Here is a 25,917-nt window from a genome sequence, read left to right on the forward strand (position 1 = left end):
TGTGAATGTCCCATCGTTGGAAGTGTTCAAGGCCAGGTTGGATGGGACTTGGAGCAACCTGATCTAGTGAAAGATGTCCCTGCCCATGGCAGGGGGTTGGACTAGGTGATCTGTGAAGGTCCCTTCCAACCCAAACCATTCTGTGATTCTTTGTTTTGCTTACGTGTGGGATGACAATGCTCTTTGCAACAGGGACATAGATTAAATTGCCAGAGTGCTGACAGTCCTCCTCCCTCTGCTCTCCCGGCTGCCCGGAGGACACGCAGGCTTTCACGCACTTTGCTGGTGAGGATTCGTGCAGCAGTTCAGCTTGCTGCAGTGCCGCAAACAAAACAAGTGCCCCAGCTGTCCTCCTGTCTGAAAGAAACACTGCATGTGGGATACGTGGAGTGGCTGCTCACACCAGGGTGGTTGGCCGAGTGCTCATGCCTGTGGGCTGGTCATGGTAGTTTATACCAATATCCGATATATTGACACCTAGGGATATCCAGCAGCTATGGAGGAGCTGCCAGATCCTGCCATGGTCAGGCCAGTCCTGCTCCACTCTCGTAGAAACCACTTGCCAGCAGAGCAGCGTGCACCTCCATCTGCACAGGGGTTGGTTTTGCACCTGGGAGGAGAGGGGAAATGAGGCACCTAAAGGCGTTGCAGCAGCTTATGGCTGGGAATAGCAGAGCGCATCCATTCTCTCACCTGGATGTTGGGGTTCATGGGGATCTGTAGGCAGACCTGAGTGGTTTGAGGGGCTCTAAATCACATAGGTTTTGCCTCCATAGTTATACTAACTGGTGGGCAGACGCCAAAGGGGTTTCTGCGATGGGCTGGACTGACGCAGCTCCATTCGATCCTGGCGCCTGGCTGCAGATCTCACGAAGGACAAAGTCGGATTTTTTTTTTCCCCACGGCAATAGTGGCGGAACCTTTGTGCGGCGGAGCGGGTTCCGCGGGGCGGGGAAGAGCGCCGGACTGCGCTGTGCTGGGGGACCCGGGAGCGGGGGGGAGCTGTAGCGGGAGCGGGCCCGGCGGGGCCCGGCCAGGCCGCCATGTACGCGGGGCTGCAGGAGCTGGGGGTGGCCAACGGCGAGGACCTGAAGGAGACGCTGACCAACTGCACGGAGCCGCTGAAGGCCATCGAGCAGTTCCAGGTGGGGGCGGCGGGGGTGCACCGGGGCCCGGGCCGCCCGTGAGAGGCCGGAGCTCTGGGGTGGTGGGGCGCACGCGAAGGCCCGAAGTGGGGTCAGTTTTGTCGGTTTTTTTCTCTTTTTATTTTTTAAGCAGCATGTCTTTAGCAGTCTCTGCTGTTGTCTGCTGGCTAGCGGAGCCGGCTAACCTCCCCCCACGCCACCCCCCTCCACCCCTGTCCGGTGTTTGTGTTGGCAGACGGAAAATGGAGTGCTCCTGCCCTCGCTGCAGTCCGCCCTGCCCTTCCTGGACCTGCACGGCACCCCCCGGTTGGAGTTCCACCAGTCGGTTTTTGACGAGCTGAGGGAGAAGCTGTTGGAGAGGGTCTCTGCCATCGCTTTGGAAGGGAAGGTTGAGGAGAGGTTTGTCGGCAGTCTTGTTGGATATTTGGAGAGAGCTGGGAATTTTGTGTGAAAATTAGTTATAGCGGGCAAGCGACTTCTGCAAAGGAGAGTTGGGTTCCTGGGGGATTGAGTTCCAGTGGCTTTAAGATGAGACACTTTGGTCCCTTGCTGTAACATGGTACTTAGTCTCTTGCTCTTATGTCTTTTCAGATACAAGAAGCTGGAAGATCTTCTAGAGAAGAGCTTTTCCCTGGTCAAGATGCCTTCCATACAGCCTGTGGTAATGTGTGTCATGAAGCACTTGCCCAAGGTAAGACCGCTTCGCCGATTGGCCTGTTCCGTTACATCTTCTTTTAGCTGTGCTGTGGGCTGGGCTGCATGCTCCATCTGCAGACCTTCTGCAAGTTTGTCATGCAGTGTTAGGAACTGACTGAAGATTTACTATGTTCTTGTATCTGTTAACAACTTAGTAGAGAAATTCAAAAAGTATGTTACATTTTCATAATTGGATGAGACTGTTGCCCTGTTTTATTCAATACATACAGCTTCCTAAAAGTAGTCAAGTTCACTGATAGGTGAATTTTTCCACAGCTGATTTAAAAATATATGATGAGTGGAAATTAAGATTTGAAGAATGCAACTAGAAGTAGACAGGAGTGAGATTCAGATCTGCGAAACGAAAATCTCTAGGAGTAGCCTTATTAAAAGCATCCTATTGTATTTAAGGTAATGGATTCAAAACTGCTACTAGAACTTTTATAAGTTACCGAGTTTTGAAACATCACCCCAAACCTTAGCATCATAGTTTTAAAGGAAGTCTTAAGTGTCTTAGGACTGGCTTACTGTTACAGGAGTAGGGAAGGCAATAGATGAGTCTGTGATACTACCTGTTGTTTAATTGAATTATTGCGTAAATTACCAGACTGCCTGAGATCAGGACTTAAGACGTCTTCTGTAGTCGGTTACTTATTACTTGGACAGGCAGCAGGTAAGCTGCTCTGCACTTCGGTAACTGCTCTGTTGATCGCAGGTCCCTGAAAAGAAGCTGAAGTTAGTAATGGCCGATAAGGATTTGTATAAAGCATGTGCAGTGGAGGTGAAGCGCCAGATTTGGCAGGATAACCAGGCTCTGTTTGGTGATGAGGTATCTCCGCTTCTGAAGCAATATATCCTGGAGAAAGAAAATATTCTCTTCAGCAATGATATTTCTGTCTTGCACAATTTCTTCAGTCCGTCTCCCAAAACAAGACGTCAAGGAGAGGTAAGGACAAGGAAACCTCTTACTACCTGCTCGTGGATGGAATTCATTGGCTTGCAGTCAACCTCGCTGATTAACAGAGTGTCCATTTCACCCACTCCTGAAGTTGTTTGGCTAGACAAAGTATTTGCAAGAAATTCCAGGCTGTTTTCTCCTACGTATCATGATGAAAGCAACAGGAATTATTTTAATAGCTACTCAACACTGTGTAATAATTGATTAATGTTCTAAACTGTTTATGTGCTTTTAAAAAATAGCAAGGCCAAATTTTTTCCTTTATTGCTCAGTCTGGCTTTAATACCCCTCAGCTGTTCTGAATGATGAGCATCTTTATCAAATCAGTTTGAATATCTTAAATTTCTTTTCTTGGGACTTTGTCTTAGCAGGACATAGCCCAAGAAACTTTTTTTTTGGCTTTGCTTTTTTTTTTGTTTTTGTAAAAATGGAAAGGAACATTGAAAGTTGTACCTAAGCTGGCATTCAGAAAAGTTGCTCTTTGAATGAAATTACCTGAGGTGGCTGAGCTGATCCAACACTCAGCCACGGGAAGGGCAGGTGCTGCTCCTTCCCTCCCTCCCTGTAGCTCTGGTGATTTTCAGACCCTTCCATGAGTTGACTCAGCTCAGTAATTGCTACAGAAACTCTAGCAAATAAACCCAATAAGTAGTTTTCTAAGACAGTGAGTTGGATCTGCTCAAAGAAGAGATCAGCTGGCACCAAAGCTGCTGCAAGGAGATGGGCTGGATCACACAGGCAGGACCGAGGGGGGAGGGAGCAGTGGCACAGGCGTTAGGAGGAGTGGGGCTTTCCTCTTCTTGGCAACAGCAAGCCATTACAGTGTGTCTGCTGTAATATGGCGCTTTACCTCAGGACTCTTTTGCTCCAAAAGGGACTATCAGAGTTTCTGTAAGGACCTTGCTATCAAGAACGCTAACGAATTGCAGTGATAAGGCAATATAAAGCTTTAATTTCAGAGAGAGTAGCATGTCTGTTACATGGGGGGATTGGTTTGGGTCTGGTTTGCTTTCAAAAGCCCGTTTAGTGTAAGTGCTCTGGTGCAATTTACTTCAGGTTTATATTGCAGATGTGGTTTAGCCCTGGCTGGCAACTAAGCACCACACATTTACTTGCTCACTCATTCCTGGTGGGATGGGGATGAATCGGAAGGGTAAAAGAAAGAAACTCATGGGTTGAGATGGAAACGGTTTAATAATTAAAGAGAAATTTTAAAAAAGAAATTTGTAAGGAAGAAAACAACAGAGAGGAAAATAAAACCCAAGACAGACAAGCGATGCAGATGAAAACAATTGCTGTTTTCAAACACCAACCAACCAATGCCCAGCCAGTCCCTGAGCAGCAGCCCCCGCTGCCAACCTCCACTCCCAGTTTTATTGCTGAGCACAATGCCATATGGTCTGGAATATCCCTTTGGTCATCGGGGTCAGCTGTCCCAGCCATGTCCCCTCCCAACTCCTTGTGTGCCCCCAACCTACTCACTGGTGGGGTGGTGTGAGGAGCAGAAAAGGCCTTGACCTCACGGTGCAGCAGTAACTAAACCATCCCTGTGTTTTCAACACCGTTTCCAGCACAAATCCAAAGCACAGCCCCATATGAACTACTGTGAAGAAATTTAACTGTATCCCAGCCAAAGCCAGCAGAAGCCTTCACCTTCATTCTCATGCCCATAGCCTGAAGGTAGATAGAAATACAAAAAGACTTCCAAAGAAAAGTGAGTTTCATTCATGTTAACAGTAATTGTAAATTATATCCATCAATACCAGGTACTGCTTCTTAGCTGTTTCACATAGCTGAGCACCTTATTTTACAAATGCTTCAACTTTCCTTTTGCAAGAGAGCCTTTTCTTGACATTCTTTATTCTTCCATTATGGCTATGAAAGATTTGGTGAACATCTCTTGAACAAACGCTCTTGGAAGTCTTGGTATAAATAGTTCCTTTCAGGAACTCATGTCAATGCAGATGTTTTAATCCTGATAAATCATGTAAAATAATGAATTTATGTTTTGTGTGTGTGAAATAACAGTATCTCTTGGTACTGAATGTATTTTTTTTCCACTTTGAGTTTAGGTGGTTCAGAAGCTGACCCAGATGATTGGGAAGAACGTGAAACTCTACGATATGGTGTTGCAGTTTCTGAGAACCTTGTTCCTTCGGACAAGGAATGTTCATTACTGCACGCTACGGGCAGAGCTCCTGATGTCACTGCATGACCTGGAAATCAGTGAAATCTGCACCGTTGACCCCTGTCATAAGGTATTAATCATGTGGGACAGATAGGAGTATTACTGGAGAATTTTCTGTTTCGCCCACTCCTGTGCATACCTGCTGCCCTGCAGGACTTCAGCCCAGAGAAGATGACTCCTCTCTGTGAAGAGAGTTCAGACCTTGAATCCAAAAGTCATCTTATATGCCTTGGAACTTCAGGTGAAAATTTCATCTTGGTTAACCGGCAGCTTGCTTCCATTTCATAACCCATAAATCATTCAAATTTATGGTACTTGTGCAGTGTTAAAAACAATGTCTAATCTGACCTGTGTAGATGCTGCATAAAATAATAAAAAACATTAGCTAGCCCCAGGTTCTTAATCGAAGCTTGCTTCCCTCCCTGGTGTGCCTGGTGTGGTATGCTCCATCTGTCAGTAAGCTGTGTGTGTAACATTAAATACTCTGGATCTTGAATTCTAACAAAGCATTAAACTATTAAAATATTGGGGGGTGACAGATGTGTTAATGTCACACCTGGATCTTGTTACTGGTCCTTTGTCCATGGTTAGCATCACTCTGATCTAGAATGAGGCTTTTTCTCTTAAATAATCTTGCTTTATGTGTATTCTGCTTATAGAAATCGTAGAGTGATGATAAATGTTACTGCATGTTTTTTAATGTCTTCTGATCAAGAGTCCCAAAATCAGTTTACAGACAGTGACTGAATAGAAAAGGGCAATTCTTGTTCAAGTTACAGATCATTTTCAGCAACCTCATTTTGCCACTGCAAAATGCAGTGACTGCTGCAAGGACAGTAAGCCATGATGAAAGCGTCTCAGAAATCCAGCAAGTCATTCTTTTTTGACAGCTGAAATGTTGGGAGGAAATATATGTTGTTTTCTGAAAGGGGAAAAAGCCCTTAAGTTTGGGCCAAATACAGTGTTTCACTGAACTGTCTTTTTCCATTTTGCTACTACAACTCTAAAGCAGAACCACCTCTACTGTTAATATCCCCTACTCAGAGGGTGGGAATGGTATTGCAATGGCTAAAATATCCCATATTATTTTTGCTAAGTGATGCTGCTTCTGTGTGAGCCTCCTACTTGTTTAAATCCACGTTGATCAGGGGTGCTGGGCAGCAGTATATTTTAAGCATGCCTGCTCCTTAATTGCCAGGGAATGCCTTTCTTGGGAGGGGAGGAAGCAGCGTTACCAGGTTATTGATATCTCTGACCTTCTTTTGGAACGTTTATATTTATGAGCTCTGTATTTGTGACCAGCTTGCTACTATACCTGAGTATAGTAACAAAACTTATTAATTCCAGATATTTGGAGGTCATTCTGAACCTGTTTTCTCTGATATCATATATTTTATTGCTGGTTTAATGAGTTGCTGTGGTTCATAAAGCTTTCTCCTTTTTTGTAAACAGTTCACCTGGTGCCTTGATGCTTGCATTCGGGAGAAGTTTGTGGACAACAAGAGAGCTCGGGAATTGCAAGGGTTTCTGGATGGAGTGAAGAAAGGACAAGAACAAGTGTTGGGGTAAGGCACTTGGGCTGTTTATTGAGAAACCTAAAATGGGTTCCTGGCAGTCACAACATCTGACAGCTATTATAGGTGTTAATTCTTCCCAGAGCCAGCTAACAGCCACTAGCTCTTCTGCGTGGTCAAATCCGGTACATTCATGAGCATTAATGCAGCAGGGCATGGCCGGGCATGTTCTGGTGACGTAGCTTGTACTGCCTAAGTTACCACCCTTGAGTCTGCCCCATCACCTGGTAACTGACTGGGGGGGATCCGCTTGGTTTCAGTGCAGAAGACCTTTAGTAATTGTTTTTGTATAGCATGCTCTTTCAGGCCAAAGAAATAACATTCACGATGTTTTCACAAGGCAGAAGAAGGTTTGTCGGTTTGTCAGGTAACAAAAGACAGAATTTCAGGTTTTACGTTATCATGCTAAAGGTATTGTTACAGTACTTGTCCTCTGTCTACCTTTCTTCTTAAAGACAGCAGTGTGTGTGTTTATAAAAATAGTGTACACACGCATGTGCTACTTTGATGTTACGTCTGATAGTTGGCAGGATTACAATAAAGAATATACTCAAATATCTTACTGTAGTGAAACACACTGGTGTCCTACAGCTGGATATGAAACTGTGCAGTGGGGTTGTTTGTTATGTATCACATGTATTTTGGTTTTGCTTCTCAGGGATTTATCAATGATCTTGTGCGATCCCTTTGCCATTAACACCTTAGCCTTGAGTACCATAAGGCACCTGCAAGACCTGGTTGGGCAGGACACCTTACCCAGGGTGAGTGTTGCAGCTTGTGTACCTAATCTGAACAATAGTCTTAACTGAACAGCATTCATCAACAGAGGGCTGGCACTGTAGAAGTACGATTAAGTTCTCAAATGCATGTGTAAATTGAAATAAGGGAAATGTGATACTACCTATCTATGTGTAGCACATACCTGTGAGCTCTGCAGCAGCACTGTTTGGAAACAGGCATTTTGGAGTGCTCCGACAACGAATTTACATGGCTCATTCTATACTAACGGCTATGCATGTATAGTATCGTATATAGAATATGTGCCTCCCTGCTTTGTCCTTCTATCAGTTTGCCTAACAGCAGCAGCCTTTTTTCCCTGCCACAGTAAATGTGATGGATTAGTTTACACTGTTCTGGTCTGTTGGCTGCGATATGATACAGTTCCTGCAAGTAGTATCTGCAGAAGGTGCTTAAATGTTGATGGAGGGTAGCCTTACAGGTGTCTGAACAGTGTGAGGTGTTTGCTGGTTTTATCCCTGAGTTGTTAAATTTTATTGTTGGATTGAGTAACTCCCTCGTGACAGTTTAAGACTGAAAATTGTTTTGGTTTCAGGGCACAATATAAAAAAAAAAAGTCATTCTTACACATGCTTTCTCTTTCTTATTTCTGTTGGGGTGACTAGATTTATCCTGTCACACATATTTCAGTGTATTAATTTGATTTGACACATGTAAAAACAATGTCATGATCAGACCGGCTGCCATATCTCTTGGCACATTATAAAATGTTACAAAAACATTTTTAAAATGTTACAAAACCACAAACCCTCAGGTGTGTCTGTTATTTGATTCCCATTTGAGGAATCAGTTGTCAATTAAATCAGAGAACAGAGACTAGCAGTCTTTGATAAAGCTGCTAATCCAGGAGAGCTTTGAATATAAATCACTACCTTCAAATAAATATCTATATGTACAAGTTGTGGAAGATCAAAATAGCTGTTTTTCTCTTTCCCTTAAAATTCGAGGAAAGCCCAGATCTGCTGCTGCTCCTTAGGATGCTGTCTTTGGGACAGGGGGCCTGGGACATGATTGACAGTCAAGTCTTCAAGGAACCAAAAATGGTGAGCCATTTTGATGGTTAGAATTTAACACATTTAATTAAACAAATTTAGACTTGTTTATTATTTTATTGCATCCCTGATTTAACTTTCATTCTGCGTACCTCTCATTGTAGCTTTCTTAGAAAAAACATGTAAGTGGTCGCAGAGCAACAGCTCAAGTGGACATGCTGTAAGCTTTGCTCACCTCCTTTTTTTCTTTACATGAATGCCTGGCCCTTACTGTTTTAAAATCAGACTGTACCTCTGTTAAATTCTGTGCTGGTTGCTCATTGTTCCTGGGATCTTTTACACAACTAACGAGCTTGTAAAACACATCTTGTATGAGGAATGCAGGATTTTAGAGGCTGGTTGGAAACTCTGGTAGCAGTGTAGCAGCTTTTCATTCACATGAGAAATGTTTTGCCCTTCTGGCTGTCTATTGTAGCAATTTTGTGTAGTGCCACATTCAGCTACAATCTTTCCATGCTTTGGAAATACTTTGCCCAGTATTACAGGCAGCCCTAGTGGAGTTTGGGAGCAGATACATTCAGCTGATGGCTGGAAGGCTAACCATGGTGTTGCACAGTGGGACTGTTTCTCGAGAGAAATTTGCTGTTTCTGTTCTGAACTATAAAGCAGCAAATGTCTACCTAGAGGGACATTTGAAGTCTCCAAAATATATATTACTGGCTGATTGCATCTTTAAATGCACCACAGAAAGGGTGTGCATTAATACTCAGATTGTAACAGCGAGGGTGACCAAAAATCCAAGAGTAGCACTGTGATTTGACTTGCAGAGGTACCCTTGTGAATCTCTTAGAAAGAAACTGCCAACATTTTTCCTAAAGGGAATCTCCAAATATGTATTTAAAATCTGTTTTATTTGTGGTTTCCACAGGCTGTAACTTGTATCTGATACATTGGTTGATCTGCCTTGTGCAAGGAGATGCTCTTTATTGTTGCTATTCTAGAGAGGGATCACTCGGTTTAGGGAAATGATTTGTAATTGTTGATAAAAGCAGTTTGGTACCATTCTTAACATGCAGTGCTTGCAGCAGTATTGGGAAAGGTCTCTCAGAAGAAATGCTATGTAATTGTCAAAAGAAAGAATTTGAGCAGGAGTATTTCTGTAGGTGAGGGGAGGTACAGTTTTCCTAATTACCAGTGGAACAGGTAGAAGTGAATTATTTGAGAATTTGTACTGGAACTGGATGTCTGAAAGCTTGTTTTCCTAAGTATAGAATGGGGCTCATAATATTGCCTCACTATTTGTTACGGTACTCTGGGACCATTACATGGCATGAACTGATTGATGAAAGCATTGTTCTTTTCCCTCTGTTCTTCCGTCCCTTAAGGAAGCTGAGTTGATCACAAAGTTCTTGCCTATGCTGATGTCCTTTGTGGTGGATGACCACACCTTCAATGTCGATCAGAAACTGCCCTCAGAGGAGAAGGGGCCAATTCCCTATCCCAGCACCATTCCTGAAGCTTTCACCAAGTACGTAATCTGCCTTACCAACTTCGTACATACAGTCTTGTTACCAAAATAAAACATCGAGGAGCCAGCCAGTACTGACAGGAGAAAACACTATATGTGGTAAAATGAAAGCTTTCTTGGAGCAAGATTTAATCCTGGTTAATTAAGCCTGAACTTTTCCTTTAGCAGAACAGGTTTCCTCAAATACTATTTTTTGTAGATAAATTTTATTTCTTGTAATGATCATTCTTTTGGCAGATAGAATATGAAAGTATTTGGTATTACTGCTTTCAACTATGCCTCTTGTGTGGCTTCCCAAGCAGTGAATGATGAGTGTTTGAGTGATATTTGGGTGCAGCTGGACAGGTGCCCCTGCTGGCTTCTGAAGAGTGCTGTTGTAAATCGTACCGTTTGCATTTTTGTCACACAGACACTCATTCTCTGTTGATAACCTATCGCTTCAGGGACGTCAAAAAGATAAATAAAACCTCTACATGCTACGTTGTATTCAGATCTCACACAGCACAATTCTTATCTGTATGCCAGAATGTGGAGTACTGTATCCGGTAGTTGTACTCTCCTCTGTGACAGTGTTGATATTTGACCTTTGGGAAACTAAAACAAAACAATATTGGACTTTATGTCGTTTTTGAGTATTTGAGCTTCTTCTAAAACCCATTCTGAATGAGCACTTATTAATACCAACTGTTTGATTGTGAGACAGTGCAATGTTTGCTGAATGGCAAATTTTTCTGAACCATAGTGGTGGATATAGTGATGATCAGTCACTGAGTAGCTAGCTGCTCTTCAGTGGGTTTGAGGTTAGCCACTGCTGTAAGAGCTTGATTGCTGTCCAACAGTATTTTAAACCCTCTAACCCTCTTTAAAAACAAATAATAATCTGGTTTAGCTTTATTTATTAAGAAACTTTGCTTCTGCCATAACAGATTCTTGCAGGAGAACAGAATAGCGTGTGAGATTGGCCTGTATTACATCCTTCACATCACTAAACAGAGGAACAAGAATGCTTTCCTTAGGCTCCTGCCGGCACTAGGTATGTTTTTGTCTTGTCTTCTATTCTATAGCTGTTTGCCTTGTACGGGACACCCAGGAGGCAAGTAAACCTGGAGTGAAAGTGATTTCAAAGACAAAGACATAATGTTCTGCCTTTGACTCTTCTGGTGCCTTAGTTGTAAGGCCCTGCAGAAGTGTGTGGTTTTGTCTGCAGTTAGGATACTTTTCTGCTGATCGAAGAATTTAGGGGTAGTGACTGAAGGTCAGTAGTTCCTTAGATCAAAGGCGGTATTAATGATGAGATTAGTTGAGAACTGTTTGGAATGAAGCTGAATGATAAAAGAGCAGGAGGCTTAATTCTGCTACTGCTGATAGTAATTGCATGTGGCCAGAATTCTTGGGAATTGGCTTTGTGTGGTGAAAAAACCTGTAACAAAACAGGACTGAACACAGCCTTAAATTCTTCCCTGGGATTACCTTCTTCACTGACTTTTCTGGGGTAAGTTGCATGACAGCTCTGAAGCAATCTTGGGAATTGCAGCTCCCAGTAACAGTGGCGGTGGTTCACTTCCCACTCCCTCACCCCAGCTCTGGTGTTCTTTGAACCCTTTGCTGAACTGTCAGCTCATTTACATGGGTGAGTTTTCGATGGGTAAATGATTTGTATCTCCTCACTACAAGGTCTGGGGAGTGCAAGGAGGTGGATATGGCCATGATGGTGGAGAAGGGTAGTAGGGGACTTCGTGATTTTGGCAGAAGCAAGCTACTCTGTGACTTCAGCCTTGGTGGAGATGCGGGCTTTCTATGTATTCTTCTCACCCCTCTGCTCCTAATCTTTTATGTCTGGAAGATCAAAGCCACTAAGGAAATCTCACTGCAAAGTTTTCAGCAGGAACATCTGCTGTGTAGTCAGGGTTTTGGCACTTCCTCGTCAGTCTCAATCTTTTACCTTTTCTTTCATGTTGTACAGTTGAGACATTCAGTGACTTGGCCTTCAGTGATATTTTTCTGCATCTCCTTACTGGTAACCTCACGTTGCTGGGTGATGAATTTTCACTTGAGGAGTTCTGTACCAGTCTCTTTGATGGCTTCTTTCTCACTGCCTGCTCAAGGTAAATCTGATTTTCCTCAGGGGAAGTGAGTTGACAGGATAGCTCAGAGAGGTTGTGCTACTTTGAACTATAGTTTAATAATAGTTCAGCACACTCTTCACATATAGTGGAAATAGTAGCCTGATGCTTTTTTTCTTTAAGGAAAGGCTTATAATTTGTGATCAAGTTTTTATCAGCAAAATTGTTAAGTGTCGATTATAAATTATTACCTAAACTGTAATTGATTATTGATAAGTTGGAGTTGCAAAAGACAGTAGCCTTCATGCTTTGCAGTAGCTCTGGATATGAAGAGTTATCTTCAGCTCTTTGCAATATCAGCTGCACACAGAAAATCTGTTGGTATCTGTTAATTCTGTTAAGTCCGTGCGGTTCAACTGGTGGCCTGCAGACCAGATCTAACCCCCAGGAGGCTTCCTCAGAAGTGACTGTAACTGCTGTTCAGGCATAGCAGCATGTGCTGCTGCTGCTACCACTTCCTCCACACATACGGAGGGACAAACATCCTCCTGCATCTGGCCTGTCCAACAGAGAGACCAGCTGCTGCCACTTGCTATAGTCTGTGCTTAAAATCTCCCCCTTCTTCCTCATGGTTGCTGCAGTTAGTCCACTCCTCTTGAATAATTACATGAATTGCTTGAAAGTCTTAAGATGGGGTTAGCACTTTGTAGCACACAGGCTACAATTCTCAGGTGTTTTGGAAAATTATAACAAAGCTGCCAGTCTGTGGGTGTGTGAATTATTCTGTTACTGTTGCTGCTGTAGCTTGTTTGTTGTCAAGATGGTGTTTGTTTATATCGGTTACTCTGTTTTAAAATTGCTTTTTGCAGAAAGGAGAACGTACATAGACATGTGCTAAGACTGCTGCTTCATCTGCATCACAAAGTGGCGCCTACCAAATTAGAGTCTCTCCAGAAGGCTTTGGAACCCACCAAGCAGGTAAGAAGGGAAGCATGAGAAAGGGAAAATTAATTGCAAAGTAAAGCAGCTGCCTTTCCAGACGTTGCCTAATGGAACGTGAGCTCTGTTTTCCAAGTGTACTAAGTTGTGTCTTAATTACCTTGTAACTTCCTCTTTCTGTGTTGGTTTGTGTTAAAACACACAGGCTAATTGCATGCTTAGTGTTCTAGCTGGTAGCAGCTAGAATGAAGTATGACTCTTCTGTTTTTCCCCTCCCTACTTCTCATTCTGCAGAGTGGGGAAGCTGTGAAGGAGCTTTATAACCAACTCACTGAGAAACTGGAGCTCCGTAAGCCAAGTCCAGCCGAAGCAACTGAGACTCCCTCCATGGAACTGCCCTTGCCCACTGTGCCCACACCAGCCTCGCGCTGAGCTATGTCTGTAGTGCAAGAGTGAGACAGGAGAAGAAATAACCTAGTGTTCTGCAGCATGAAGGCACTGTACTGCCTTTCAAGTGTCTCTGCCTACAGGGTGGAAACAACAAAAAAAAGCCACTGAAGCTCTTTCAGGAAACACTGCAGTTGGCCCAACTCACTGGCTCTTGCTGGTTAGAAAACTCTGTATGCAGTACATTGCAAAGGTTTACTTTTCTTAAAGGTAGCTGAATGTCATCTTGTAGATCCACTTAAAATCTGACTGTACTTTTTTTTTTCCCCCAAAAAGAAAATGCATATTTTTAAGCTTGGCATCTTGTATTTTTAAACTCTACTTTAAGAACTGATCAATGAGTGTTTAACTCCATTATGGTACCTGCGAACTCCTGAAGGCTAACCAGAGCTTTCTTCGGCCATTGGTTTGCTCCTCTGGGTCTTCGGAGAAGATGCTCAACAGAAGGAGATGTCAGAGGAGTTAAGCTCTGCTGATACAATTTCCTGTTTGAGGTTTTAGCTCTTTTGGTACATGGTAAGACATGCTGCATTAGTCAGAGATGTCCACTACTGTCACTAGACCAAGCAGCAGTGACCAGCCATCTTCTCAGCTAGGCTCTTACAAAGAAGGCCAGAAATTGAATCATTCTCTCCCCTTTTTTCCCCACTTTTCTCCAAAGGAGTAGCTTGAAATGAGTCCTGGAGCCAGTGGAAAAAAAAAAACCCCAAACCAAGACTAGAATATTCCCCAATGACAATAGGGTTTGAGTGTAGGTGGAGTGAAATTCTGTCTTTGAAAAAATAGCCTGTTCTTCATGGCTCATTTGTGTCACTGTCTGTACTGTTACAGTTAGTTCCTGTTTTGCTTTTATTGCTGCCTCAATGTAGAGTGTGCAGGAAGATGGGCACGGGACAAGAATGAGTTGTGTGAGTTTACAGTGGACTTCACACTGCTTTCAGCAGATACAGTAAGCCTGAAAAGAATCTTCCCAGTCTCCTGTAAGCAGGAAGCTGCCTACATGAATTACTCTGAGTTGCAGGCACCTCTGAGGGTCTGCGGTCCACCCCCTGACTCATAGCAGGACCAGCCTAGGCGAGGCTGCGCAAGAGCAGGACTTTGCCTTCCTGGAGGTTCCTGAGGTTCCCATCAGGCTGTTTCCGCAGCCTGATGAGGGGGGTCCCTTTGGCTGGCAGCCCTGCCCCTGTATCAGCCATGCCTGTAACTTGGTATCATTTGCAAACTTGCTGAGGGTGTGAACTGTCTCCAGGTTGTAAATCGAGACATTAAACAGTATCAGCCCTGTTAATGACGCCTGAGGAATGCCGAGAGTAACGGGCTGCCAGTTGGACTTTGTGCTGTTGATCACAACCATGTGAGCCCGGTGTCCTGCCACTTTTCCACGCAGCATCTGAATGTATGAAAATGATTTGGCTGTATGCATTCAGGCAGTTGTGCCAAAAGCTGCTTAAAGTCAAGGTAAGCTACCCACTGCGCTTCCCCCGTCCACCAAGCCGGGCATCTCTTTGAGGAAGGTTATTGGGTTTGTCAGGCACAATTAACCCTTGGAAGTCACCCTCCATGCTGGCCATGCCTTGTCACTTTCTTGACCGTTGTGTTTCTGAATATGATGGTTTTGGTTTTTTCCCCATCAGCCCTTGTTTCCTGGGACCTGAGCACTCCCAGTGCCAAGTCATGCTGATGAGACTTTTCCATTTCCTGAAGCTGTATCCAAAACAAAGAGAAAAAAGCAGACACTAGTTAAGTAGCAGTGGAAATCCCTCCCCAGTGCTGCTGACTCCCTCTTTGCGTGGTTTTCTTCCTCCTGAGTTCTCAAGTGCTGCCTGAGGAAATTGAGCGTCACCTGTCTTCATCACCTTGGTGCTTTATTTCTCTGTTAATGCAGGGACTTGTCTGTGTCTCTTGGGAGCACTGGGAAGGCGGGTTAGGTTTGTGTCTGAGACGGGGCACTGCCCTCTAGTCCACACTGCCTTTGTGCACCTCAGCTCCCAGGGTCTCTATTGCCTTTGGCAGGCTCTTGGCAGTTCTGGCATCAGACTTGGAAACAGGAACTGGGTATAACAATCGGGTCTTTCTTGCAAAGTTTTGTTTTTAAACCGTTTAAATTGTCATGGTAACTTACAGAAAATAACATCCCACGCTGTGGGTGAACCTTTCGCAATGAAGCTACTCGGGTCTGTGCTCTGCTCAGACTCGAAGGTTATTTTGGGTTTGTGTTAGGGATTCTCTCTGTCACTAAAGGTTTCCCTTATACCGCATGCTCACTTGGTACTGTCCTGCAGCGCCAACTTCTTTTAATCGAGGCTCTGTGATTTACTACTTGGTAAAAACCCTCTTGTGTTTCAACCTGTACCCACAGTACTACAATACGCTGCTGGTGATTTTTTTCCAGGATTTTAGATCCACAAAGAGATTGAATCCCAGAGCACAAACTGGCCGTTATGCTTCGTCTGAGGAGCTGAAATTGGTGGGCAGCTGTGAATGAGAGTGCCCGCCAGCCCCTGCTCTCCTGGCCTGCCATTTGCACCAAGATGTGATAAGAGAAGAGACACTTTTCAGAAAACATTGTTGTAGTAGTGAACATCTTGGTCTGTTTCCATTGTTTGAGATGAGAATGGTTTCACTCCAGTGCCAGAAATTACACAGAGTCCTGTTGTATGTGTAAACCTCCGCACAGCCTGCGTGCAGGATGCTCGCTTTCCGCCTGGGCTGGGGCCGGGGCATCTCTGGGTTCTGCGCTGGGGTTCCCGCTCGGAGAGGCTCACTCTTCTGCTCCTCCAGATGCTGTTGTATCGGATGGTGCTGTCCTGTAGCACAACTACCAGGTGAAGTACAGCTGGGCTGTGTAAGAGAATTCTTTTTTTTTAATCATTTTTTATGGTGCCTCTGTACGTAGCCCTGTGGAAATGACACCAGCTGAGATGCTGTGCAGCGTGCGCTGCAGTGGGTGCACACTAGAGGGTAGTGCACCACCGCCTGCCCTGCCTGTCCTTCCCGAAACATGCTGCAGCTTGAAATCCCTCCCGGCTTGGCGTGGCACAGGGAGCTGGAATCGCTCCCTGTTTACGCTGAGGTCACAGTTTGTCTTTACAACAGGGGTGTGATACCTGGGATACGAAAAAATGTGTGTTGTCTCCAAACCTGACGTGCCTGACTGGAGAATGAATTTTTACAATGAAATCTAATTAGCTTGAGCAATCTGGTCCTTTCTGTGTGCGTTTCCTGAGAGATCAGAGTAGCTAACAGCCCAGAGATGCTCCTCAGGCTTTTTGGATGGTTAACATTTAACCGAAATTTTACATTGAGCTGTGAAACAAATTTGGATTGAGCTACATTAGAAGATTGATAGAGCACTCTAACTGCAAGAGTTGATAGAAGTAGCTAGTTACTGAGGCCTGTGGTAGCAGAGGAACTAGGTTTTATAGAAAATTAGTGGAAAACTTACTAGAGTGAAATAGTATTTACTGCCAAACTACCCAACAGCCAATGCATGCCTAGCATCATTTCAAAACACAGCCAGATTCCACTTGACATCTTGATTTGATGTAGGATAATAGCTCTTTGTGGACAGAGATAAAAGGAGACCAGACAAATCTGCTTGGCCAGACAAAATACGAAGACCCCCTGGATGCCCCTCAGCTATTGCAAGTCCTCGCTGTTTTGCTGGGAACCGTTTGATTTTCAGGTGATTGTTGGCCTTCTCTATACAACAGCGTGAAGGAAACCTGCCATAGCGTTAACTTTGAAGATAATTGAATTATAAGAAGTTAATGTGCACGTGCAGAGCTGATTAGACTCTTCCTGCTGAAAGCAGTAGCGTGTTTGGTTCAGGAACCTGGTTGCAGTTCACCATGCTGGCCTGGGGTGTCTGCGCTCTGCTCCGTTGGGAACGTGACACTGGTGTGTGAGAATGTCTGTTCCCAAAGCAAGGTGATGGGTTGGGCTGAACTTCCAGCTCTGGGATATTGGGGATTTATTGTCTTGACTCTCTTGCAAGCATGTTAAGAAAGAAAATGGCTGAAATCCAGAGGAAATATATTTTTCCTCAATTTCTGTGCATGTACCTGCAATCCAGAGCAGTGGAATTTCTTAACCAACAGGGCAAAGAAAGGTGTTAGTCCAACCTCAGAAATGGCTGTGGCTTGGGCGTTGAACCAAAAGAGAGACCAGGCGTGAGGGAGACCTTAGAGGCTTCCTCCACAAGACCAAAAGAGGATTCCAGCAGTGAGTACAGCGAGGGGAGGAAGGGGCAGCACACATCCTGCACAAGATCTGTTTGATTGCTTTGCTGAGCTATAGTGGTTTAGTCTGGGAAGATGTTGCCTCCACATCTGGCCTGTCTTCTTGCAGAGGTGTACACAAAACTCAAGCTGTCCTGAACTTTGCCCTGTGGTCCCTGTCCATCTGACTCTGGAGCACAGGTCCCAGCAGGCCAGCTGGGGTCTGCTCTGCTGGGATGGATGAACCAGTCACTGCTGCCAGCTCCCCCACCGCTCCCTAGGCAGTGTGGCTCTGCCTTGCCAGCGGAGCAGCTGGTTCTTTGCAGATGGAGAATTGTCAGCAATCGCCAGGGACCAGCTTTCACCCTCGGAGGCTGAGCAGGCCTTTGCATAGCCCTGCATAAGGGAGATGATACTTTACAGTCATCTTCCCTGCCTTAAACTTGAGCCCATCATGTCTTTTACCTGTAAAGCTAGAAGCAAATACCAATCCCCTCTTGTTCTTATAATAGAATCACAGCCTGGTTTGGGTTGGAAGAGACCTGAAAGCCCATCTAGTTCCAGCCCCCTGCCATGGGCAGGGACACCCTCCACTAGCCCAGGTTGCCCAAAGCCCCATCCAACCTGGCCTTGAACACTGCCAGGGAGCCAGGGGCAGCCACAGCTTCTCTGGGCAACCTGTGCCAGGGCCTCACCACCCTCATAATGAAGAATTGTTTTAATTTCATGTCTCAGCCCACTGTGCTGCCTCAAGTAAAGTTTGGCCAAAGCAAGGAGCAGGGCATCAGCCTTACAAGTGGCTGGCTCTGCTTCCCAAAAGCAGTCTGGAGTGGCAGAGGTGGGTTCCTGCAGGTAGGCTCTGTGCTGTCCCAAACACTGTCCCAGCATGTTCCTTACCAGTAGCACTTCAGGGAATGGGTCTGAAAATACATCAAAGTGAACCTGGTCAGAGAAGTTACTGACAATACAAAAATCACAGCACTTCCTTTCTTGAACATTTAAAGCTTCAAAAAATAAAGGTTTTTGATCTTAATTTTAGCAGCCACGGGACGACAGAGAAGCAGTGTTTTCCCATTATGTGTCCTTTGTTACCTCCTGTGCTGTACCTGTTCATCGCCGGACAATGGAAGGAGGACTGCTGGTCCTGAGGGGTTCCCTGGGAAGGGGTGGAGCTTGTCAGTCCCAGAGTAAACAGCCTTTTTGATCCTTTCTCGTACTACTGGAGCTCCGGGAGACCCACCAAATCGTTCTGGCTATGATTTCAAAGGTTGGCTGCTGGGACAGTGTGTGGTGGAAGCAGGTAGATGTGTCTTCCTGGTCTGAACAGACTTCTGCTGTAGAGAAGTGCAAAACTGCACAATAGGTACTAGTTCCCAATGTGCACCTTTGGTGTGAGTGGGAGGTCAAACCAGGGTACAATGTGACCATCACCCTGGTTGTCCTGTTGTTGGCCACCCTGTGCTGTTGGGTTCCTAACCATCCTGGCTTTGTCTGCAGTTCAGCAAGTCTGTTCCTGCTTCCCTGGAGCTCCCTGAGGCTGGGGTGACACCTCTGTCTTTGGTTTACTGCTCTCTTTTTGGGGAAGGGCAAGTCCTTCACTGGGCAGATGCACAGCCTTTCACTGACCAGTGTCAGCTTGCTGACATGGTGTATCGGCTCAGATGTGCTGTGAGATGTGTCTCACCCTGAAAAATCTTCCTGCAGCTCACCAGCTCTGTTGCTGAGTGGATTTCTCCAGGAGGAGAGAGGAGTGGTGGGACAGCAGCACACTCCTTGTCTGCAGAGCCACACCACAGAAAGAAGACAGTGGTGTGGTTCTTGCTGATGCTGTTCCAGTGCATTTGCAACGTCTACCCAGGTCCTGTTTGGCTGGAACATGCTCAAAAAGAACATGAGCATTTTACCTTAAAAAATAAAAAGGTATTTTAGTACTTCCCTATTACTAAGGCATCTGATTTCCCGCTGGGGTCCATCCAATTAAGGTGTTTAAACCTTGGCCTTTTGACAAGGCACCATGTGTGTCCACCCAGTGCCTTTAGGAGAAGTCTCAGAGATTTAGATGTTTTATCTCTCATGCCTCCTTTGCTCCAAAGCAGCCGGAAGACACCAAGGAAACAGGGAAGCTTGGCAGATAGGGTATAGCTACTGTGAGTATTCAGAAGCCTTTCTTTTGAAGAACCCTTTGGTTGTGCTAAGGCCACAGTAGGATCATTAGGGTGCAGTGAGAAACTTCATTGCACCAATTTCCACCCATAAGAGGAAGCCTCTAGTTCAAAAAGAGGTCTGGATTCAGATAGCCTGCAGCTCCTGTGCTTCTCTGGATTAAACCTAAATTGATGGGAAAGAATAGCCATGAAGTTATCCTCCTAGAGAGCACTGGTTGCCAACTTCTGGTTTCCAACCCATTGACACTATTTCCCAAATAGTCCCACAAAAGCCACAGCTGGGACCCTTGTAAGGGCGGGTTCTGCTAGGCTGTGACTTAAAGAAAAATAAGAGGTGGGGACCCAGCAATTGGAAGGCGTTGTCATGCATCTTCGCAAATCTGAATGCTCAAAAACGTCGGCTTGTTGGCAGAACACCCTGTTCTCCTTAGAGCTGTGGGCAGTTGGATCCATTGGAAAAATGGTTGGGAACAATGGGTTGTGATGCAGATGGCTGGAGGGAAGATGGACTTTTAAAAGAAGTGTCTAACAAAGTCTGGAGCAGATGCTGCAGAGCAGAAAACTGAATTATCGCTCGCTAAGATACTTTTCTGGTAGAGCTGCTATATGGTTCAGGCTTTACAGTCACCCTTAGGTTAATTCAGATGAGTTGTGCATGGTGGGAGAGTAGGTATGTGACTTTCCCTGTAAGCCAGGATCCCCTTATCCAGCTTCCTTGGGATGAATGTCTTGCTTTGACTTTGGAAGAGTTGCATCTAGCCCAGAAAACAAAGTGACATGAAAATAGTCTTGTTGATAGCTTTTTCAGAATAGTTCAGCCATTTGAGGATGGAGAACAACACAGATTTTGCCTGTGGGTGTATATAAAGGTACTTCTAACTGCTCTAAACACTATTTTAGATCTCCTTCTGCTGGTGTTGTGTCTCAGCCCAAGGGAGGTGGTGTTTGGATGGAGGTGGCCAGCAGCAGGGCTGTGTGGGGCAGGAGCTGTGCTGCAGCCTGTACCTGAGTGCTCTGAGTCTCTCCCAGAAGCGGAGACTGAACAGCACGGGGTGATTTAGAGAGTTTCTGGCCTTTCTTGCAATTTTGATGGATGACACACAGATGCTGCTTTATGTTTTCTTTTGCAGAGCGGTACGAAGTCTGTCCTGGCATACGAATGCCATTATTAATACAGCTGTCTCTCTGGAGAGATGTCTTGATGGAGCAGCTTTTCAGGAGGAGTAAGTATTTCTGCAACTGTCTTTGCAGCTCTGATAGATCCCACTGTGACCACAGAGCTCTCTGCATTCTCCAGCTTGCTTTCTCACCTTTATTTTCCCTCCAGGCTGTTATGTTAATAAGGGCTGAGCCCAGCAGGGCTGGAGGACTGGTCCGAGCTCCGTCCCCATGACTCTCAACCCATAGACATGCTCTTGGTATCCTTGCCAGCACTGTCCCTCCACCAGAGCCAGGCTCCGCATTAAAAACAAGCGGCAAGTCAGCTTCTCGGAGCTTCCTGTGGGTGTGAAACAGGGATTAAGGGCAGCTCCACCCAAGTTCAGGTCACTGTCAGTGTTGAGGACCCCTCAGACAGGGTTTCAGCTCTATGGTTGCTCCAGACTTTGCTGTTCATGGACATGCTCTGCATTCACTGCTTCTTCCCAGGTTCTCTCCTCTACTTCTTGCCCTGGGGCACTTGGCACTTAGTGCCATCATCTTCAGCTCTGTTGTCTTCTCTGCTGCTGTCTCCTCTCCCTTCTCTGATCCCAGCAGACAAGGCAGTGTGAATGGCAGAGATCTTTCCCACCTAGGTGAGGGCAAGCACCTTAACCCTTTCCTCCAGCTGGGTTCCCAAGGGAGGCTGACCCAGGGTGGCAGGACATTCAGCCAGACGGTGTTGGTGGCTTGGCTGGGCAGAGAGGGGTGACGTGTGGCTCTGTGTGCTCAGCTCTCCCTGTGTTTACAGCTTGGTGGCCTCTGCCTGGGGGCAAAGCTCAGCTTGGGGTGTTCAGGAACCTGGGGCGCTCTCACGTTGTGAGCAGCTTGGCCTTGCCTCTTGTCACCCTTGTGTGCTGCGAATTCACTTACAAACTGCCTCTAGTTTTGTGCTGGGTTTATATGTCAGCCCCTAATAAGGAGATTTTTCTGGCAGGTGGCACTGATGTTGGAAAGTTTCTTGCTTTCTAGGGGAATTTAGAATTAAAACCTGGCTAATACCATCCTCTGCAGTGCAAGCAGGACCATCAGTGACCAGAGGAGCATCCATTAGCATGTAGAGACCATACTAAAGATAACGAGGTCAGTCCAGCTTGAAGGATAACTTCACAGAAAGCAATTAAGCCATCTGTGTGGGCGGGTTTTGGCCTCTGGGACCTGCAAGGGGAGTTTGAGAAGGACAAGGCTGAACAACTGGATGCAGTGAAACCAGCTTCCTTTTCTTGCAAAACAATTGCACAAGGGGTAAAGGTATCTCACCTGGGCTTACAGACGGCTGCACTGAGTCCATGTCGCTGCTTCTCCCGATCAGTGGGGCTCAGCCTGTGCTCAGGAAAGAGGAAAAGTATCAGTATTAGACCACAGCTTCTGCGTCTGCCTGCGTTGACGGCAGCAGCCCAGAAGTGAGTATTGCTGTCTTTCCTTGCTCTCCAGGTTCTGCAAATGCCAGTTCTACGGTAAAAAGAAAGATAATTCCTGTAACCAGCCACCCAGCTTGAGGCAGACTGAACCCTTGCTGGTTCTTGTGCCATTGTCATAGATAAAAGGTCCAGAACTCAGGAGACAATAATTGTTACTCGCAGTTTTTAATATTATTTTTTCCCTCAGATTAGCATCAATTTGCTGTGCCATAGCTGTGTTGTCTGATCAGGGTTAACAGAATTAAAAAGTGGTGAAATGTTTATAAAATCCTAGTGATGAGTCATTAGCAATCTGATGCAAAGCAATCTGATGATTAAGAGTGCAAGTTTCATATTGCCTCTTTTTCAACCACATTTGTAGGTAGAAGCAATTAAAAATCTTCAGAAGAAATATGTCTCAGAGCATCTGTTCTTTGTCTTTTATTAACTGTTGACTCGTATGAGGCTATGGAAGGTGCTGACAGATTCTGCAGTACCTCTTTTTAACTCTGAAAATCCATTTTCCTTTCTGCTGTGAAGGCTGAGACCTGCTCTCTTCTGGCTCTGTTGGCAGTTGTATTTCCTCTCTGGTTCCAGATCTGTTTGACTTCTTGTGAGCTTAGGAAGGAAGCACTGATATGAATGAGAGAGGAAAGAAATGTGTCTGCAGGTGATGTTTATTCCCCTGAACTGCACATGAAGCCTCATTCGAGATGTCAGTCACTGGGCCAGAGTCATTACTGGCTTGTGAAACGAAGCCTGGGTAGCAACAACAAAACATCTGGTTCAGTAGGTCATAGCCAGGTTTGTCACCTACTCCAAATGAGCACCGTGGTCTCTGTTTAATCTCTAATGAACTGTCATATAATTATAGAGGGCTTTTTACAAGCAGGTTGCTTGAAGAGAGGCCAAAGGGCAGAGAAAGGAATCTGTTTTCCACCTCACCTGCCCTGGCAGAATGGCATTCATGGGCTTTGGCTGAGGACAAGTGCGTGGGAGGTGCGGGAAGCACCCCTGCAGCTGACTGGGTGCTGCTTGGGGTATTTGAAGACATCAGAGCCTCACACCTCAGATTCACCTTTGCTAGCACTGTATCCAGGTGGAGGTACTTCCACTCGCAGATGCTTGCAGACTGCTGCCTGTGGGGGATCTCTGTATCCTCTGGACTCCACAGGAATTTTGGACCGTGACCCTGTGGTCTGCTGTAGGAGCTGCTTGGCCTGATTTTTCAGTTTGGCTTGTGTGTGGGAGGTTTGATGTTTCCAGTCCCTGTCTATCCTGTTAGCTAGAGGAATCCCTGCAGCCTTCAGGCCCTGTACGAGGGGAATGTGGATCACTGTCTTTTCAGTGAAGCTCAGAAGTTCCTTCTAAAAAGCCAATAATTACAAAATGTCAAACACACAGTTTAGGTCAACCCTGATTTACTGTCCCAAAACAATTATTGCTGCCTTTCTGTGATGCAGTTTGGGGATTGTGTGAGTTCTGGATCAATGGTGAGCCTCAGGAAGTGCATGGGGGTTTTCTGGTTTGTTAGTCGGTGGCACCACCTTCCAAGTGGAAGAATGAGGCGATGGGTGCTTCCAAGGAGCCTGAAGGAAGGTGATCTTTGGTGTTGCAGTGTGCCCTTGGGGCTGCAATGAATATAAATACGAACTGGCACCTTCCACCTCTGTTTTTTAAAACTGTCATCCAACAAAGAGGGAAATAGGCCCTGAGTAGCAGAATGACATAGTTCCTCCATGCCTTTGCTCCAACACTACATAACCCAAAAGAATAGGAATGTTGCAGCGATCAGGCTGGTAGGTCCTTCGTGCCACTTGCAAGGAATGAAGGGCTCGGTGACTACTCAAGTATTCTGTCTTTTTCTTCCAGCCGAACTAGCTGGACTGAGTGCCTTGGACACGAGCTGGCCTTGTTTGCACCCTGGTTTCACAAAGGAACTGCAAACCTGCACGTGCTGCTGCTTCCACAGCTTCAGAATGAGATTTTGTCAGTGTGTCAGCGGCTCGGTTATCTTGCCATTCCTTTTGCATCTGCTTAAACTGTGAGCTGAAAGAGTTGTCCTCTGCATGTGTTTCTGCCCCACCAAAACTGGGGCAGGCTGCTTTGCACCCCAGAGTCTGCTTTTCATTTCCTTCTGTTCTTCAGAGTCTGCCTGAGTCCCAGGCTCCCTCCTGTTGTCTTAGGTCCTGCTCCTCCCTCGCTTCAGGCTTGGAGAACTTTTTTCCATGCCACTTCTTTCACACAACCTTCATCCATACATGACCTTGTCATTTTTGTACAGAGTTGTCTGAAAACAGCAGGAGAGATGATATATCTGAGGAGCACTGGCTCTTAATTAAAACCATTTGCAGAACAATGGACAACTCAAGAAGCAGATGGAGGCTCTGGTCTGCAGGTAAGGCCTGTTTCAGCACTCGGGCGCCTACGTTATGCGGTAGCCTTGTATAGGCATTTTATTGGCATATCTGTCTTGTCCTGATGACTATCAGTGTGCAACAGCTCAGTTGTTAATTGTTCCAAGCCCTTAGGAGTCCCCTGTGAGTTTGCTAACTGCTTCTTCACTCTGCTGAGAGCATTTGCACAAATTGAAGGACCCACGCAGGTGCTTCTGCTCCCACCAAACCTCTCCAGGACAACGCCAAGGCTGTGCCCTTGGGCTGAATATATGCACCAGTGCGGGCTGGGGGGGGGGGCAGGGGGGAAACACCCGCAGCTTCATGGGGGGGACTCGGGGTGCCCCGCTGCCGTGGGGAGCATCCTGTACCCCCGTACCCTGCAGCAGCCGGAGGGGCCCTTCAGCACCACGGCTAGTTCCCATGCCCCGCCCTGCCCTTCCAAATTGGCCTTTCATCACTCTCAAATCAGCCTTTCCCGTTCCTTTTCTGAATCAATTATCAAAGAACTTACAGCTTGTGACTGTCACCGAGCTGTCTGGAAACCAGCTGCCGTATTAAGAGCTGTTGGCTCTGGCACTAACTCACAGGTTATTGGTTTTTCTACCTTACGTAGTATTAAGGATGAATTGGTGAAATTTTTAACAAAAACTTGTGTGTTAAAGTGCAGATAACTTTTTAAAGACTCAGAAAGATTTTTCAGACCTAGGCGATGTTTGCTTCAGCATTGAGGATGGTAAAAGGGCAGAGGCAGTCTGCAGTCTGCTGGGGTTTTAAAAGGAGCATTAGTCAATCGAGTTGTAATGTTCAGCAACAAATAGATTTTTTTAAAAAATAATTTTGTATTCATAAGATGGAGCACCTAATACAAAACTAGGAGTAAGTTGCAATGAGTTATCCTGCCACGCTTACCCCCGTAATTTCTCTCTTTGATTTTGTGAAAAAAGCTGCTCTCCCCTGGAACAAAGGAGTCACGCTGTCTTTACTCATTTAAAAATTACATATGTATAAAATATCAGTGTTGTCTTTAGTCTAAAATCCCTCACCATGTATGACTTGTACCATACATCAGGGCCCATCTCCCGCAGCTTGGCAACTGTCTCTGTTGCTATAGGAACGGCTCCACTATCCTTTCATGGAGAACTTCAAGTATTCCCATTTTCGTAGCTGCTAGAACACCTCCAGCCCTTGCTTGTTTCATTCACTTGCTC

At 45.6% G+C, this 25,917-nt stretch overlaps 1 protein-coding gene across 2 annotated transcripts; it reads left to right on the forward strand.

Moving 5' to 3' along the window:
• Positions 1–968: 968 nt before the first annotated feature.
• NELFB (negative elongation factor complex member B) lies at positions 969–13,662 on the forward strand. 2 transcript variants are annotated; one of them, XM_054848984.1, is made up of 13 exons: positions 969–1,145; positions 1,381–1,544; positions 1,737–1,836; positions 2,557–2,787; positions 4,872–5,057; positions 6,440–6,552; positions 7,220–7,322; positions 8,307–8,402; positions 9,737–9,879; positions 10,806–10,912; positions 11,843–11,984; positions 12,812–12,920; positions 13,176–13,662. In XM_054848984.1, exons 1-13 carry the CDS (start codon positions 1,044–1,046, stop codon positions 13,311–13,313), a joined length of 1,734 nt encoding a protein of 577 aa, XP_054704959.1. In that variant the 5' UTR covers positions 969–1,043; the 3' UTR covers positions 13,314–13,662. The 2 variants fall into 2 exon arrangements, with proteins under 2 accessions (XP_054704959.1, XP_054704960.1); XM_054848985.1 differs by lacking the exon at positions 1,381–1,544 and having other exon boundaries at positions 1,008–1,145.
• The last annotated feature ends 12,255 nt before the right edge of the window (positions 13,663–25,917 follow it).

The sequence above is a fragment of the Grus americana genome, chromosome 20 (assembly GCF_028858705.1).
Source record: "Grus americana isolate bGruAme1 chromosome 20, bGruAme1.mat, whole genome shotgun sequence".
Classification (NCBI taxonomy): Eukaryota; Metazoa; Chordata; class Aves; order Gruiformes; family Gruidae; genus Grus; species Grus americana.